The sequence below is a fragment of the Carassius carassius genome, chromosome 41 (genome assembly GCF_963082965.1).
Source record: "Carassius carassius chromosome 41, fCarCar2.1, whole genome shotgun sequence".
NCBI classification, from domain to species: domain Eukaryota; kingdom Metazoa; phylum Chordata; class Actinopteri; order Cypriniformes; family Cyprinidae; genus Carassius; species Carassius carassius.
This window is the reverse complement of record NC_081795.1, coordinates 27,931,462-27,944,427: the sequence shown is the minus strand read 5'-3', so window position 1 is coordinate 27,944,427 and position 12,966 is coordinate 27,931,462. Positions and strand designations below refer to the sequence as shown.

General features: G+C 42.7%; 1 protein-coding gene across 6 annotated transcripts in view; it reads right to left on the bottom strand.

Moving 5' to 3' along the window:
* The window catches only part of LOC132123136 (septin-4), a 39,307-nt gene that overhangs the window by 1,537 nt on the left and 24,804 nt on the right, over positions 1-12,966 (bottom strand). For 3 of the 6 annotated variants that reach the window (XM_059533685.1, XM_059533688.1, XM_059533686.1), the window contains exons 2-10: positions 3,788-3,884; positions 3,400-3,486; positions 3,197-3,320; positions 2,876-3,010; positions 2,150-2,267; positions 1,976-2,077; positions 1,270-1,366; positions 926-1,088; positions 432-531 (exon numbers count right to left, since the gene is read on the bottom strand). In XM_059533685.1, the coding sequence (XP_059389668.1) occupies positions 432-531; positions 926-1,088; positions 1,270-1,366; positions 1,976-2,077; positions 2,150-2,267; positions 2,876-3,010; positions 3,197-3,320; positions 3,400-3,486; positions 3,788-3,884 (1,023 nt within the window). Of the gene's footprint in view, positions 1-431; positions 532-925; positions 1,089-1,269; positions 1,367-1,975; positions 2,078-2,149; positions 2,268-2,875; positions 3,011-3,196; positions 3,321-3,399; positions 3,487-3,787; positions 3,885-4,911; positions 5,212-6,650; positions 6,774-8,320; positions 8,428-12,966 lie in introns of those variants that run through there. The other 3 variants (XM_059533689.1, XM_059533683.1, XM_059533684.1) reach the window with 3 other exon arrangements.

The window sequence follows — 12,966 nt, the reverse complement described above, 5'->3', positions numbered from 1 at the left end:
AATGGGAACGTAAAGAGAACACTTTATTTATTTATTTTTTATGTGCTTGATTCTCATTAAAAGTATATATTAATATATAATGTGTATTCTGGAGACATCTTAGTCAGACTGACCCAGTCTGGGAAGCAGGGTTAAAGTGCACCATGCCAGAGATGTGCAGGCTTTGGGGACTCTAATAAACACAGGACACACACTTACACACACAGCATGTGCTCTACTCTACTGCCTGATAGCACCGTGTGCTCCTACAGGGGGCGCCAGTGACCTGAGGGTCATGTGTTTAACACAGTGAGGGACGCTATGAGCCGCTGCTAGGAGTGTTTGGTGTGAGGCTCGGCCTCTGAGGGAGGATCCACACTCGGCTCTGGCTCCGAATGCTGCTCGTGAGGGTGCGTTTGCTCATGTGGCTCTGGGCAGGGACAGTGCCGTACCTCCTCGTCTTTCTCACGGATGAGCTTCTCCGTCTCAGTGTCGGTGGCGCCGGGCACCATGGGAATGGGGAAGTCTGTGCCGCTCTCCCTGGTCAGTTTGCTGCTCGGAGCAAAACAGCACATGCATGCACGAACGGTCAGTTTCACCGACATGAGAACTGCTCTCGCAAACTGCAGCGCCAAAAGCATTGTACAAACATGAGGTGCATATTGATGCTTCATAAGCCATACAGCAGAAAAGACCATGTTCGTTAGAGCTAGAACTGACAGATGAACTATTATCCATACATAAAATGAACATAATATGAAAAGTAATGTGCTGATACGCAGTTTATTGTGTGTGAGTATATATTCAGTGCATGATATTAAGTTGTGCTGTGCAGTCTGCAGGTAAGTGAGTACAGTGGAGAGGAAGTGAGGTGGCGTGTGTCATCAAACCGAACTCTGTGCTGTGTGCCTGAAGCGTGATGAAGTGGCAGGACGGGGGTACGTACTTGCGGTTGCGCTCCTTCACCACCATGCGGGTCATGCTCTGGATGCAGTGTGCTCTGTAGTTCTCGTAGTGTGTTTCCCGGGTCACGTCCTTCAGATCCTGCATGTGTGTCCGGACCAACATGTTCCTCAGCTTCACGAAGTCACAGTGCGCTGGGTTCTCCACTGTCCAACAGACACACAGTTCACATCCAGTCTGCTAATGACCATGAAATATGATGGATATCTCCATGTGGTCTTGTAAATGTAAAGGATACAGTGTAAAGGTAGCCCCTGTGTGTGTGTTTGACTGGTTTTGCAGATGGTGAGACATGTTTTTGAGGCATGTTTGTTGTCAGGATCATACCTTCCACTATTCCCCAGGGGTACAGACGTCCTCGAACCCTCTTGCCCTTGGCTTCCACGACGGTGTTACTGCCGATCACAGCGAAGGGAATGCTGTCCTGAGGGACGACAAGCATCTCAACACTAATCACACTTACCAAACTACAAATATTTTCAATATACTGCGATATATAGTATTCATGGACCATGTACAGCTATATACTGAAAAAAGCAATGAAGAGAAAACAAGAAATATTTTTTTCAGGACTTAATGCTGGGGTTTACACATATCATCTCATTTTATTATTTGCTTAGTTACACATTTGATCAATGAAAATATCTGTGTTGGTACATGTGACCCTGGCCTGGAGCACAAAACCAGTCATAAGTGCTGATGTTGTATCTATAGATCCTCTAAAGCTGAATAAATCATCTCTCCATTGATGTGTGGTTTGTTCGGAGGACAATATTTGTCTGAGATGCAACTATTTGAAAATCTGGAATCTGAGGGAGCAAATATAATCATTTTTTATATATATTTACGGTACAAAATATCTTCATGGAACATGATCTTTACTTAATATCCTAATGATTTTTGGCATAAAATTAAAATGTATAATTGTGTCTCATACAGTGTATTGTTGTGTATTTCTACAGATACAGCTGTGCTACTGATGACTGCTTCTGTGCTGCAGGGACACATGTAAGAAAACATATCTGAAGATGACCTTGAGCTCTTGGTCTTGCTGTTTGAAGTCCTCATCCTCGTCTGAATCACAGTCTGGAAACTGGTAGATCTTTATCCCGTACTGTTCGATCTCCTCTCGGATCTGAAGGGTTTGAGACTGACGTCAGTTCATCGATAGACACATGGGACAGATCTGGACAGCTTGAGCACTTGCCTTGATTTTCTTTCTCTTGACCTCCGTTGGGGTGAGTGTGTCAGCTTTAGCTAGTACAGGAACAATGTTGACCTTCTCATGAAGAGCCTTCATAAACTCCACATCCAGAGGCCTTAACCTGACACCAACACACAGGAATCACTCTCACAACGGAGCAGACTAGACACGTGTCAAGACAAACTGAAAGACGGCTTCAAAAATCCACTCCTAAAGTTAAAACATTTTTGTATTGAATTTTCAAGAGATTTGGAGTTGACATAAAAACAACAACAACTTGGCTTGGCTTCCTGTCACTCTTCAGACAACAGTGACGACACATGACCATCAGAGGGCACAGGTGCACCGTGGGAGCTGGCGTCCCATCACTGACACATGTGACTGGAATAAGACATGGACGCTTTTTTATTTTTTGTCCAGTCAAAACTCAAAGCTGTGACTCTGTATGAGCTGTAGGGTATGGAAGTAATATTTCAGACACACATCAAGCTCTCGACATTGCTCTCCAAGTACACAGAACATGTAAAAGATACTGCAGGAACAAACACATGGAGCAAATATATGGGGTATGAAAGTGACGTGTGGCTAAGAATGGTAACCATACTCAGAAACTGTGCTATGTGTTTATTCCATCAAAGTGCACAGACACTACTGATATTAGGAAGCACATGTCCTCTGGAGTGAGCCGAGCACTAGTACCCCACAGCAGGATCAGATCAGATCTCGTACCCGTGACCGAAGGGCGAGATGAAGTACAGGCAGCAGTGCACGCGGTTATCCTGGATGTTCTTGCGGTTCAGGCCGCTCTCGTCTCTGAAGTACTGCTCAAACTGCTGGTCGATGTAGTCTGCCACCGACTTCCAGCTGAAAACACAAACGCACAGATCAGAAACCATAAGACATTGCATCAGCTGTGAAGTATTTCATGATTCATGCTAGTATTTGTGCTGTACTGCCTAATTAATGCATAACTCTTACAGTGAGGATCTAATGAGAGCCAACTATTCATCATTTTATGCAGAATCAGAAAGGCTCGAGCTCTTTCTGTACCATTCAGTGTTATTGACAGCGTCCCCGAATCCTGGTGTGTCCACGATAGTGAGCTTCAGCTTGACACCCTTCTCCTCGATGTCCACCGTGTGTTTGGTGATCTCCACCGTCTGCGTGATCCTCTCTGCCAGCACAACACAGCCGTCAGGACCAGGAAGGTGAATACTCACAGCACACACAGTGTTTGAGCAGACAACAGTCACCTTCTGCATTCAGCAGCTTCCTGTCTTTGTAGAGATCTGTCAGGAACAGACTGTTGACCAGAGTGGACTTTCCTAAACCTGACTCTCCTGTGAGGAACAGAAACTCATCATCATCAACACCAGTGATACTATAGGAACAGTTCACATAATAATGAGTATTCTCCCATCACTCCTCACTGCAGGCTGGACATCAGCACCACTGTCTGAATGAATGTGAAGGTGTGAGAGACGCAGTGGAGGGGAAGATCTGCGTGACTCCAGACGAGAGCTCGACTCACATGGACTAACGGGCTACGGACTAACGAATTTTTGGCCGGGCTATATCTTTATTATAAAACTATAAGCTTTCACGTTGTTTGTTTTGAAGTTCTGTTGGTGTTTAAATTACCTGCTACCATTAAAGTGAAGTCAAAGCCCTTCTTCACAGATTTGCGGTGAACCTGATTTGGCAAAGTCGCAAATCCCACATACTCCTTGTCCTGGTCCTAGCAAGAAATAAGAGAAAAAAGAGAGCGCAAGAGAGAGAATACAAAAGTTAAAGACTATTAAAAAGATCACTGATCACATATTTCAAAAGAAATGTAAAAAAAATTATTTGAAATAGTGAAACGTCAATCTTCATTTTGTAGGCATATCTCTTATTATCCTGGGCCAGTAGCATAAACTTAGTCTCTATGTTAAGACAGTGACTTAAGAACTAGTCTGACCAACTAGCAGTTTACCAAATCAGTCTAATCAAAGTTTGGCCAGTCTTGAAGAAAGAAATAAGATTGACCAAGACTTTAAAAACTAGTCTAAACCTTGCATGCTGACACACACATTCTGAGAGTTTCTGTCCCGGAGACAAACCGGGGGTGCCAGCCTTTGGCTTGAGATGAAGAAGGGAAGCTGTGGCTGGAGGCTCATAAACCCCCAAAATAGCTTTATGCCTTTAATTATCATCTTTTATAAACTATAGACCACCAACAGGATACAATAAAAAAAAACACCTCATTAAAATGGAAGTGACACATGAAAAACAAGCTCTAGAACAAAAATATGTTTTTTTCAGATTGAGAACATAACTACAAAAGGTAACCGTTCTTAGACAAAAATGATTTTTTTTACTGCATGCTCCTTTAGGCGCTGTTTATTTCTTACCAACGTTATATACAGTAATATTACTGTTTTAGACTTAAGAGTTTAGGATGAAGAATTTACAATACTTCATTAGTTAATTATTGGAGGGTGACCCGGATGTCATTACTCTCACCTGTGCACAATCTGTGGGACACAGTGATGGGACGGGGTGCTGATATCGCAGTATTCTGCTACTGAAGGACTATCATTAATGGTGCTGCTAGAAAGCTACCAAAGTCTGACCCCTTGTATTCCAAGGGTCTTCAAAGAATACCGTGGTTCATTCCAACATGGTACTATAGTACTTTTTGGTTAGTCTTTCTCATAGTTGTTTGGAGTGATATTTTGACACTCTGATGGAAACCAAACCCTTGCTTTCCCAGCATGCTTTACCTCAGTAGATTCATATGGGTCGAAGCGACCCCAGGGGCTTTTAGGCCGGGATGGGCTGATGGGAGACGGCAGGCTAAAGTCCACATGACCCCGTGGAGCCCCGTATCTGGACTCGTGCTCTAACTCTCCTGGGCCCCTGGGGGCCGCCGCGGGCCTCAGGAAGGTGGGTGTTCCCGGGGTGTGGGGTCTGCTGTGACCCTCACCCTCACTATCGGCCTTATGATACCCATGCTGGGTGACTGGGTGATGTCCCATGATGTGCTCCAGCTCCGAGTCCTCCGAGTCTTCCTTAGGGAAGTGCTGAGGTCAGGAGGGGTTAGGACAAGTTTGGGGTCGGGCCAGAACACACGGGCAGGTGTGAGAGTGGTTTAATATGACAATTAAGGTCATGGAGAAGAGAAACAGAAAGAGAATAGACCATTTAGTGGTTAGATACAAAAAACTGCGCATGCCCTTACAAAAGATTACCATCGTCAATACCTATTTACTACAGTAGCATCCCAGTGAAACATTTTGCCAGTCATTAAGGTTACCACGGTAAAGGTCTGACAAGGCTTTATGAGTCCAAGAAAAGCACAGGAAGGAGTGTTCCTGAGGAAGCACACATCTACATCACTGCTGTTAGTGACCACACGGGGCGAGTGACATCACACACACAGATGACACTGATTACTGTATTGATAATAATGACGGGATCCATGCTCTTGATGTGGTGGTGATTCCAGGTCCACACGCTCCTAGAGGACCGTCTCACTCACAGATGACAGTTTATCCACAGCACACTGGACTGGACGTCTACAGAAACACTCATTTGTAACTGCACTGCTGTCATTAAACTCTTGCAATGGCTTCTGTTCAGAGCGGGCCATGACAGGACACATGTATTAAACAGCCCCTGTGTCCCAGAGAACAGAACTAAAGGGTGCATGTGATAGTCGGCAATGTGACACTCTCTTGTACAGCACTCGGGTTTCCACTGCTCTGAACCTGTGAATTCATGTTTGAGGTGCAGACATGGACCTGACCCTGGAAAAGCCATGTTATAATGATGGTCATTTGGTCAATCTGTTGCCACAAGCTGGAAGAGGCCAACAGTGAACGGTCAGAGTCCTGCCTGCTGTTCATTCATCACTGAGTTTCCATCCATCCCTTCTCCAAGCCGCCTGTCCTCTGTTGGGTCGCAGGGATGCTGGAGCTCCCAGTGTCTCGAGCCAAACACTGGTCAGTCCAGTTCTCAATGAGTCCCCTCTGTGTTTTCCGTTCTGTCAAACTGATTAGTGCCATTGAACAGTTGGTTCAAGGCCACATCTTAAATGAAATTAGCTGATCAAGAACATTTTAAAGTCAACATGAAATGGCTTTTGCAACCCATTTGACTTATGTAATGAAACACATTTCTGAAAGCAACAAGATATTTAACAAGAAAACAATGCGAGCCAGAGTTTGAAAAGTTAATGTGATGGTTTCAGAGTGTGAGTTTGCAATGGATTGTGGGGGATTATTGCTCTCCTGAAACACCACCGTCACTGAAACACACACTTTGTGGAGCCTTTTTCAATGGGAACATGGATCTATGTATCCCACTGGTTACCTTGGGATAAATATAGCATTATTTGCTATCAGATTAATGTCAATAGCTTAATTTGACTTAATGTGCACTGAGAAACATCTAAGGGCAGTCGGTGGGGCAGCATCATGAGAGGTCAGAGGTCAAGCGGACTGAGGGGGGACATCAGTACCTTTTCCACTTCATGCACCCTGGGCTCAGGCGACGCTGGCATCGAGTCCTGCTCATCTGACACCGAGTCGACTTCACGGTCACTGTCCTCCATGACCACTGGGGCTACTGTACACTCTGCCATCTCCAACCACACAAGAGGAGGAGCACGGTGGGAACGCAGCGTTTCAAGGGGCAGTGTGTTTAAGAGTGGGGATAACGTTTGTTGGAAAGGATGACAAGAGGATGAGAGAAAAATAAAAAGATGAAATGATTAAATAAACACAATGAATTAAAGTAAGAGGTCCTGATGGAGCCAATGGACTTAAAAGCAGAAGATGCTGGTGTGCAACACAGCTGCTCACTGGAAGTCCTCTCCAACATCAGCTATAGAAGAATGCTAGAGGTATTTCAATAGGCTGTACGGACTAAACATGCTAATATATCTAAAGTAGACATAGACAAAAACTACCACAAGATGCCAGAGCTTCTTGGTGTTGGAACAGTCTTTGCCAACACACATCTGGCTAAATGTTTTTTTTGTCAGTATAAAGTAAAAACTCTACAGCCTCTCAAATGTTTAAAACTCATACTCAATTCAGAGGTAACCTGCTAACCTCATGCTACATGCTAGCATGAACCGCTCACGCAGTGTCAATATTTAGAGCACACAGCTTGATTTACAGCCAAAACAAACTAGATTTTTACACTTTTTACACAAAGAAAGATGCCTAAATATAAATATGTTGTTGCAGAGCCTGTGAGTTTTAGTGATTGCTGTGCTACACACAAGTATTGGTAAAACATTTTTGTTATTGACATTGACCACCACAGTCTGGTTACTTTATTTTCTAATTAAAGAGGCGGGACTATCTTCATAAAGCCAGTGGGCTGGATAGAAATGGTCATAAGTTACCATTAATATAGTACATCTAGTGATACATAATTATAATGCTAAAACAATATCAACAGTGACGCTTGACTTGACCTGCATCACTTATTAATAGTTCCAGTGATTAGGTGACCCCATGTGTGCTGCAGAGATCAATGTTGGATATCCGTCGCCATGGGCTTTACTGGCCTATTTCTGCTCACGCTCAATACAGCGCTAGCACATCCTCCAGAGCAGCGGTGCAGTGCCAGACGCTGTGGTAGAATCAAAGCAAAGCATTATTCCAGCTCATCTCACTGGACATGGATGTGCTGAAAGTCAGGATCATATCACAGCGTTTTACATCATGTACCGCAATACATCTAAACATAGTTTTTAGATTGTTAATTTAAAAAAAAATTAATTACTGTTACAGCCACACACACACACACACACTCACACCCACAGTGAGCACATCAGCTAAATTCTGTATTAATAAAGGAAGTTGTGATGTTGCTAATCAACTGTAACAACTGAACTCTTCTGCGTGTTATGCCTAATAAATGCCACCTAATGGAAAGCTTCTTTAGGATGTGTCTTACTCTCTGTTTTCAGAATAACTAAGTAGTTCTGGCCACTGATATATCTACCAGAAGCATATCAGCACCATCCTCTGACACAATGAATCTGTTCTCTGATTGGTCTTGTGGAAGTTAGGCCTAATAAAACATATATATCATAAATAAAATCATACGGATGAGGAATGGTAATCTCTGGCACACATATTCCAGATTCATTTCAGCATGCAAGCAGATTCTCACCTGAAACGCCTCTAGGAGGATGAAACAATCTAAACTTTTTTCCTTGTCGAAGCCAGCTCTTCATTCCCTTTCCCCGCTCAAGACCCAGCGGCCGACTCAACGGCTCCTGCTTTTATAGCACGGCGTCCAGGACACACTGCCCTTCACTGCATCGAGCTGCCCCACTGCCCCAGGGCCCCAATCAGCAGCCCATCGACTCGACACCAGCCCGGATACAGCTGCACTTACCTCTTCACCAGATCTAGAGTAAGAACAGCCACGAGCCACTGCTACGAGCACACGGCCGTCAGCTCCATGAATGTTGTGGTGCATTATGACCTGTTCAGTTCGTAGGCCTCTGCAGATCAATGCAATGCTTTCAACCTTACAGTGCATGATGGGAGTTTGTTTGTGTGCCCCTTGCAAACTGCTGATTTCTGAGAATGTCAATAATGAGCTTTAAATTCAGAGTCAGGTGCTAACTGAATCTTTGTGTTTTTACTTTGGTTCTGAGCAGCACACAGGGATTGAAGACCTGCTCCAAACTCTGCACAGGACCAGTCTGTACCAACCACATTTCCCCTACACCGTGTGAGGTGTGTGAGTCGTGTGTACAGCGTGTGTGTGAGCTGCTGTCTCCCACATACGTGACAATCACTGAAGACGCACTGTGAAACTGAAGAATCTTATTTATTAGGACTGGGGGATAAAACAATATTATATTGAGTCACACTAAAAATGTATTTCAATTAGAATGAAAAAGCTCCGGACATGTTTGCTCAATATGGATTAATCTAACAGCAGAAATAAATGTGACAACAGCAGGGCAGTGTTTGTCAGTGTCTCTGTGTGAATGAAGGGCACACTTTCATCTGATGTCAGCACATGAGCTGCTCGGAGAGTCATACACTTTCAGAAAAACTAGCGTCAAACACACACTGAGACTGAAAGTAATACTGAAAGCCTGTTCAGATAGAAGTCAGATTAACTTGAAGAACTTATGACAGAAATATATTACTGTTGTATACTAACATGTAATTCTCAGGTATTATTAATAATAATAATGATAATAATAATTTTAAGGAATATCATTAAACCAAGGTATTTTCAATAAATGTAAAGAGCACTCTTGCAGCATCTTATTTGACAAAAACAAAATCAGTTTATATTATAATATTTATGTATTATACACTTTTTGTTGCACTAAGTTTTTTACATTTTTTTTTCTAAATAATTGTGCCAATTAAAAATCTGACTCGATGGTAAATTACCTTCGAAGTTGTTTTAGGCATCGAATCAGCATAGATGGGAGGAAAGTTTCTAAAACGTCCATTTAGTGCCACATTAATCATAATTTATAGTATTAAGTTTAATTTGTGCATAAAAGTATTCCAGCTAGATCCAGCTAGGGGTGTTTGATTGATTCAGTCTACCCTGCTTTTACATATGCACATTCAAGAGCATTCAGTTAAGACAAGTGATGTCAAACGTCCCACAGCAGGTTTGAGTAAATGAGTTCATTTCTATGATGTTTGTGAAATATTCCTATACTCAGCTCAGCTTTCAGCTCATGGTGGGAAATGTGTCTGCCGTATCAGGGTGAGAGGGCACAGCTGGCATGAGATTAGACTCGGTATTAAAGTCTTAACAGATCCCAATCAGAGCTGAGAAAGATGAAGGAATTTCAGAGCATGTCCCAGATATCCACCCACTCCACCTTCAGAACTCGAGATACTTCTGGGTTTGTATCAGAATCAGAGAATCTTCCATCCATTCATTATAAATTCTTTTTAATAATTAAACCCAGAAAAATAAGAAAACAAGATTTATGCTTGATTTTTCATTTTTACGTTCACAGCTAGAAAATGTCAGTTTCAGGGCTTGAATATTCGGTCTCTGCATGAGTGTGCTCTGATTGGTAAACTATGCCGGCATCAGTTCTTTTGCAGTTCTGCACATCAGTATAACAGTCCTCCGCTGCTACATTAGTAGGGCTGCACAAGAAATTGCATGCAATATTAAATGCGTATCTTGTCAGAAAAGCTGGTTCTGTAATTAGCAGTAAATCTCCATCACGTGCGTGCTTTCACATGGAGCAGCATTAACTACACAGAGCCATTGTTCACTGACAAGATGTGCAAAACCACGATCATATTTTCTGTATGTTTGCGCTCTGCAAGTGAACGACGCCTTGTGGTGCGACCTCAAAGAAGTTCAAAATCACTCTCACGGACCTTTTCCTGGACTGTGTCCAGCTGCTGGAATCACCTCCCAATCTCAATTCTTACAGCTGAGTCTTTCCTCATCTTCAAGAAACAGCTAAAGACTCATCTTTTTCGCCTGCACTTAACCAACTAACACTAGCACTCTTCCTTCTTTTCTTGCCTTTCATATCAAAATAAAAAACACCCTGTCTCTGTGTTCTGTACTAGACTAACTGAGACTTGTCATGGCACTTGTATACTGTTGTTGTTGTTCTCTTGTTGACCTGACTGCTTCTGTTGTTCTCATTTGTAAGTTGCTTTGGATAAAGACGTCTGCTAAATGATTCAATGTAAATGTTAACATTTAAGCTAGCTGGTGAGAGAATATTGCACTATTAACGAGTCTAAAGAGGAACGCTGACAGTGAAAACAGGCCATACAAAGATCATTCAACAAAGAACTCATTCACCATAACTAGTTTTGTGTGTGTTTTATCTGCAATGAAGTTGTCGCAGTTTGCAAAGAATATAATATTAGACGGCACAACAAAGCTTTTCAAATTTAAAGCTCACAATTCATCTCAAAATAAAATATAGCTGCAAACAAGTTATTGTACTTTATTTTGAAATGACTAAAGACGAAGTGAGTAAGATTGTGAGCAGTGTTGCTGTCATGACAGATCTACTGTATTTCAGAACCAGCCACGATCAAAATAATCTGACTGGGCTAGATATCATTGCTGGCGGGCCAGTTTGGGCCTGTGGTCCGTCTGTTGCTGACCATTGGTTTAAAGTGTTGCATGAACTAGTCACATGGTGTGCCAGTGCTGCACTTACCAACCACTGAAAATATGCAACAGAAGGAGACAAACAGCGCCTTGTATGCACACTATAATTGAAAGGTTTGTCACACACTCACAGATTATTACAGACGTAACCTAGATTCAAATGAAAAGATGCAAACTCTTCTTTTATCAGTACTTGAATAAGAGCCACAGATCAGCCAGCGCCGGGACAGAGGACAGCTTATTCACAAGGAAGTCTGGAAGATGAAGAGGTGCCAAGACATCTAAGGACTTACAAACGAAAGGTCATACTTTAAAGTTTACAATGATTTACCATTCCAACATGTTCACTGTTACACTGGTCAAAAGTCAAGCAGCAGTGTTCAAGATCATCTGGATTTGTGCAATGAAAAAAACGGACTTATTTAGAATTATTCAGTTCACAAAAATTCATGATTAACATATTTGTTTATCAAACTTGGGCAGAACTAAATATGAGCCATGTTTGTCCACAGATGGTTTAATACTGCACCAAATCAGCAAGGTTAAGATTAACAATGCCTTTACAAACGGAGGGCCTGAAAACAATAACTTCAGTCTTGTTCTCATTCAAATCTCAAGAGATCCCAGATCTAATATCATGCAGGCAGGCAAGCACGGATCCCAAACCTTTCTTGTCATAATTCTCAAAGACAAATAAACTGAAGTATCCATAGACTATAGCACTAGACTGCAGAATGTAGCCATTACATTCAGATTATCCCAGTAAAGTCCAGGAAGTCTCTGATATTAGAGGTGCAGACCTTTCAGTCTGTGAGAAAAGAAAGCAGGTCATCAGAGCGCTTGTCTGTCAGGTCACTGTGGTCAGATCTGCTCAACCACGCGTGAAGAGAGAAGATCTCAGTGCCACAGAACCAGTACAGACACGCTTACCACAGAAATACTGCTCAACAGAGCCAAAGACAAACCACAGCCGGACAGGTTCAAGTCTGAAACTGTGATTATTCATTCGATGAATAGAATTACATTTATATTAGCCAGTCTCAGTCAAATACTTGTTAGTTCAATGGTTTCTAACAGATGATCCCATCCCATCTGAATGGCTGAAGCGGTGAGTTCACACAGTCTGATGTGAGTTGTAGTTCAGCTCCGGCACACACGCTCTCCATCTCTCTTTAGTGTTTGCTCAAGCTGCTGTTCTCAAGCTTTGGAACCATCAAATATATCTTGTAGCAGCATGTAGTTGACCTCCTAAAGAATGTTTCTTAAATCTCAGCCGATGTCTCCACTAATAGTGTGAGGTCCACCTGAACTGTTGAGCCTCAGAAAACATCGTCTAGATGAACCTCTACCTGCTGGGTCTGTCAGGTGCTTCACTGCTGGCGGACTGTGAGTGTGTGTGTGTGTGTGTGTGTGTGTGTGTGGTGAGCTGCAGGAGTGAGTGTGTGTGACAGCAGCAGCTGAGTGTGTGTCAATGGAGCTGTTGTGTGAATCAGCACAGCAGAGCTCTTTGCGTGTGTGTGTGTGTGTGTGTGCCAAAGAGGTCAGGCTGGTGCTTCAGACTCCAATGAAAGTCCAGCACAGGTGCACTATTATCACAATGATACACAACATAAACGCATGAACACATATCAAAGTGACAAAATGAATTCGTCATCATAAAAATATTTTCAAGATAC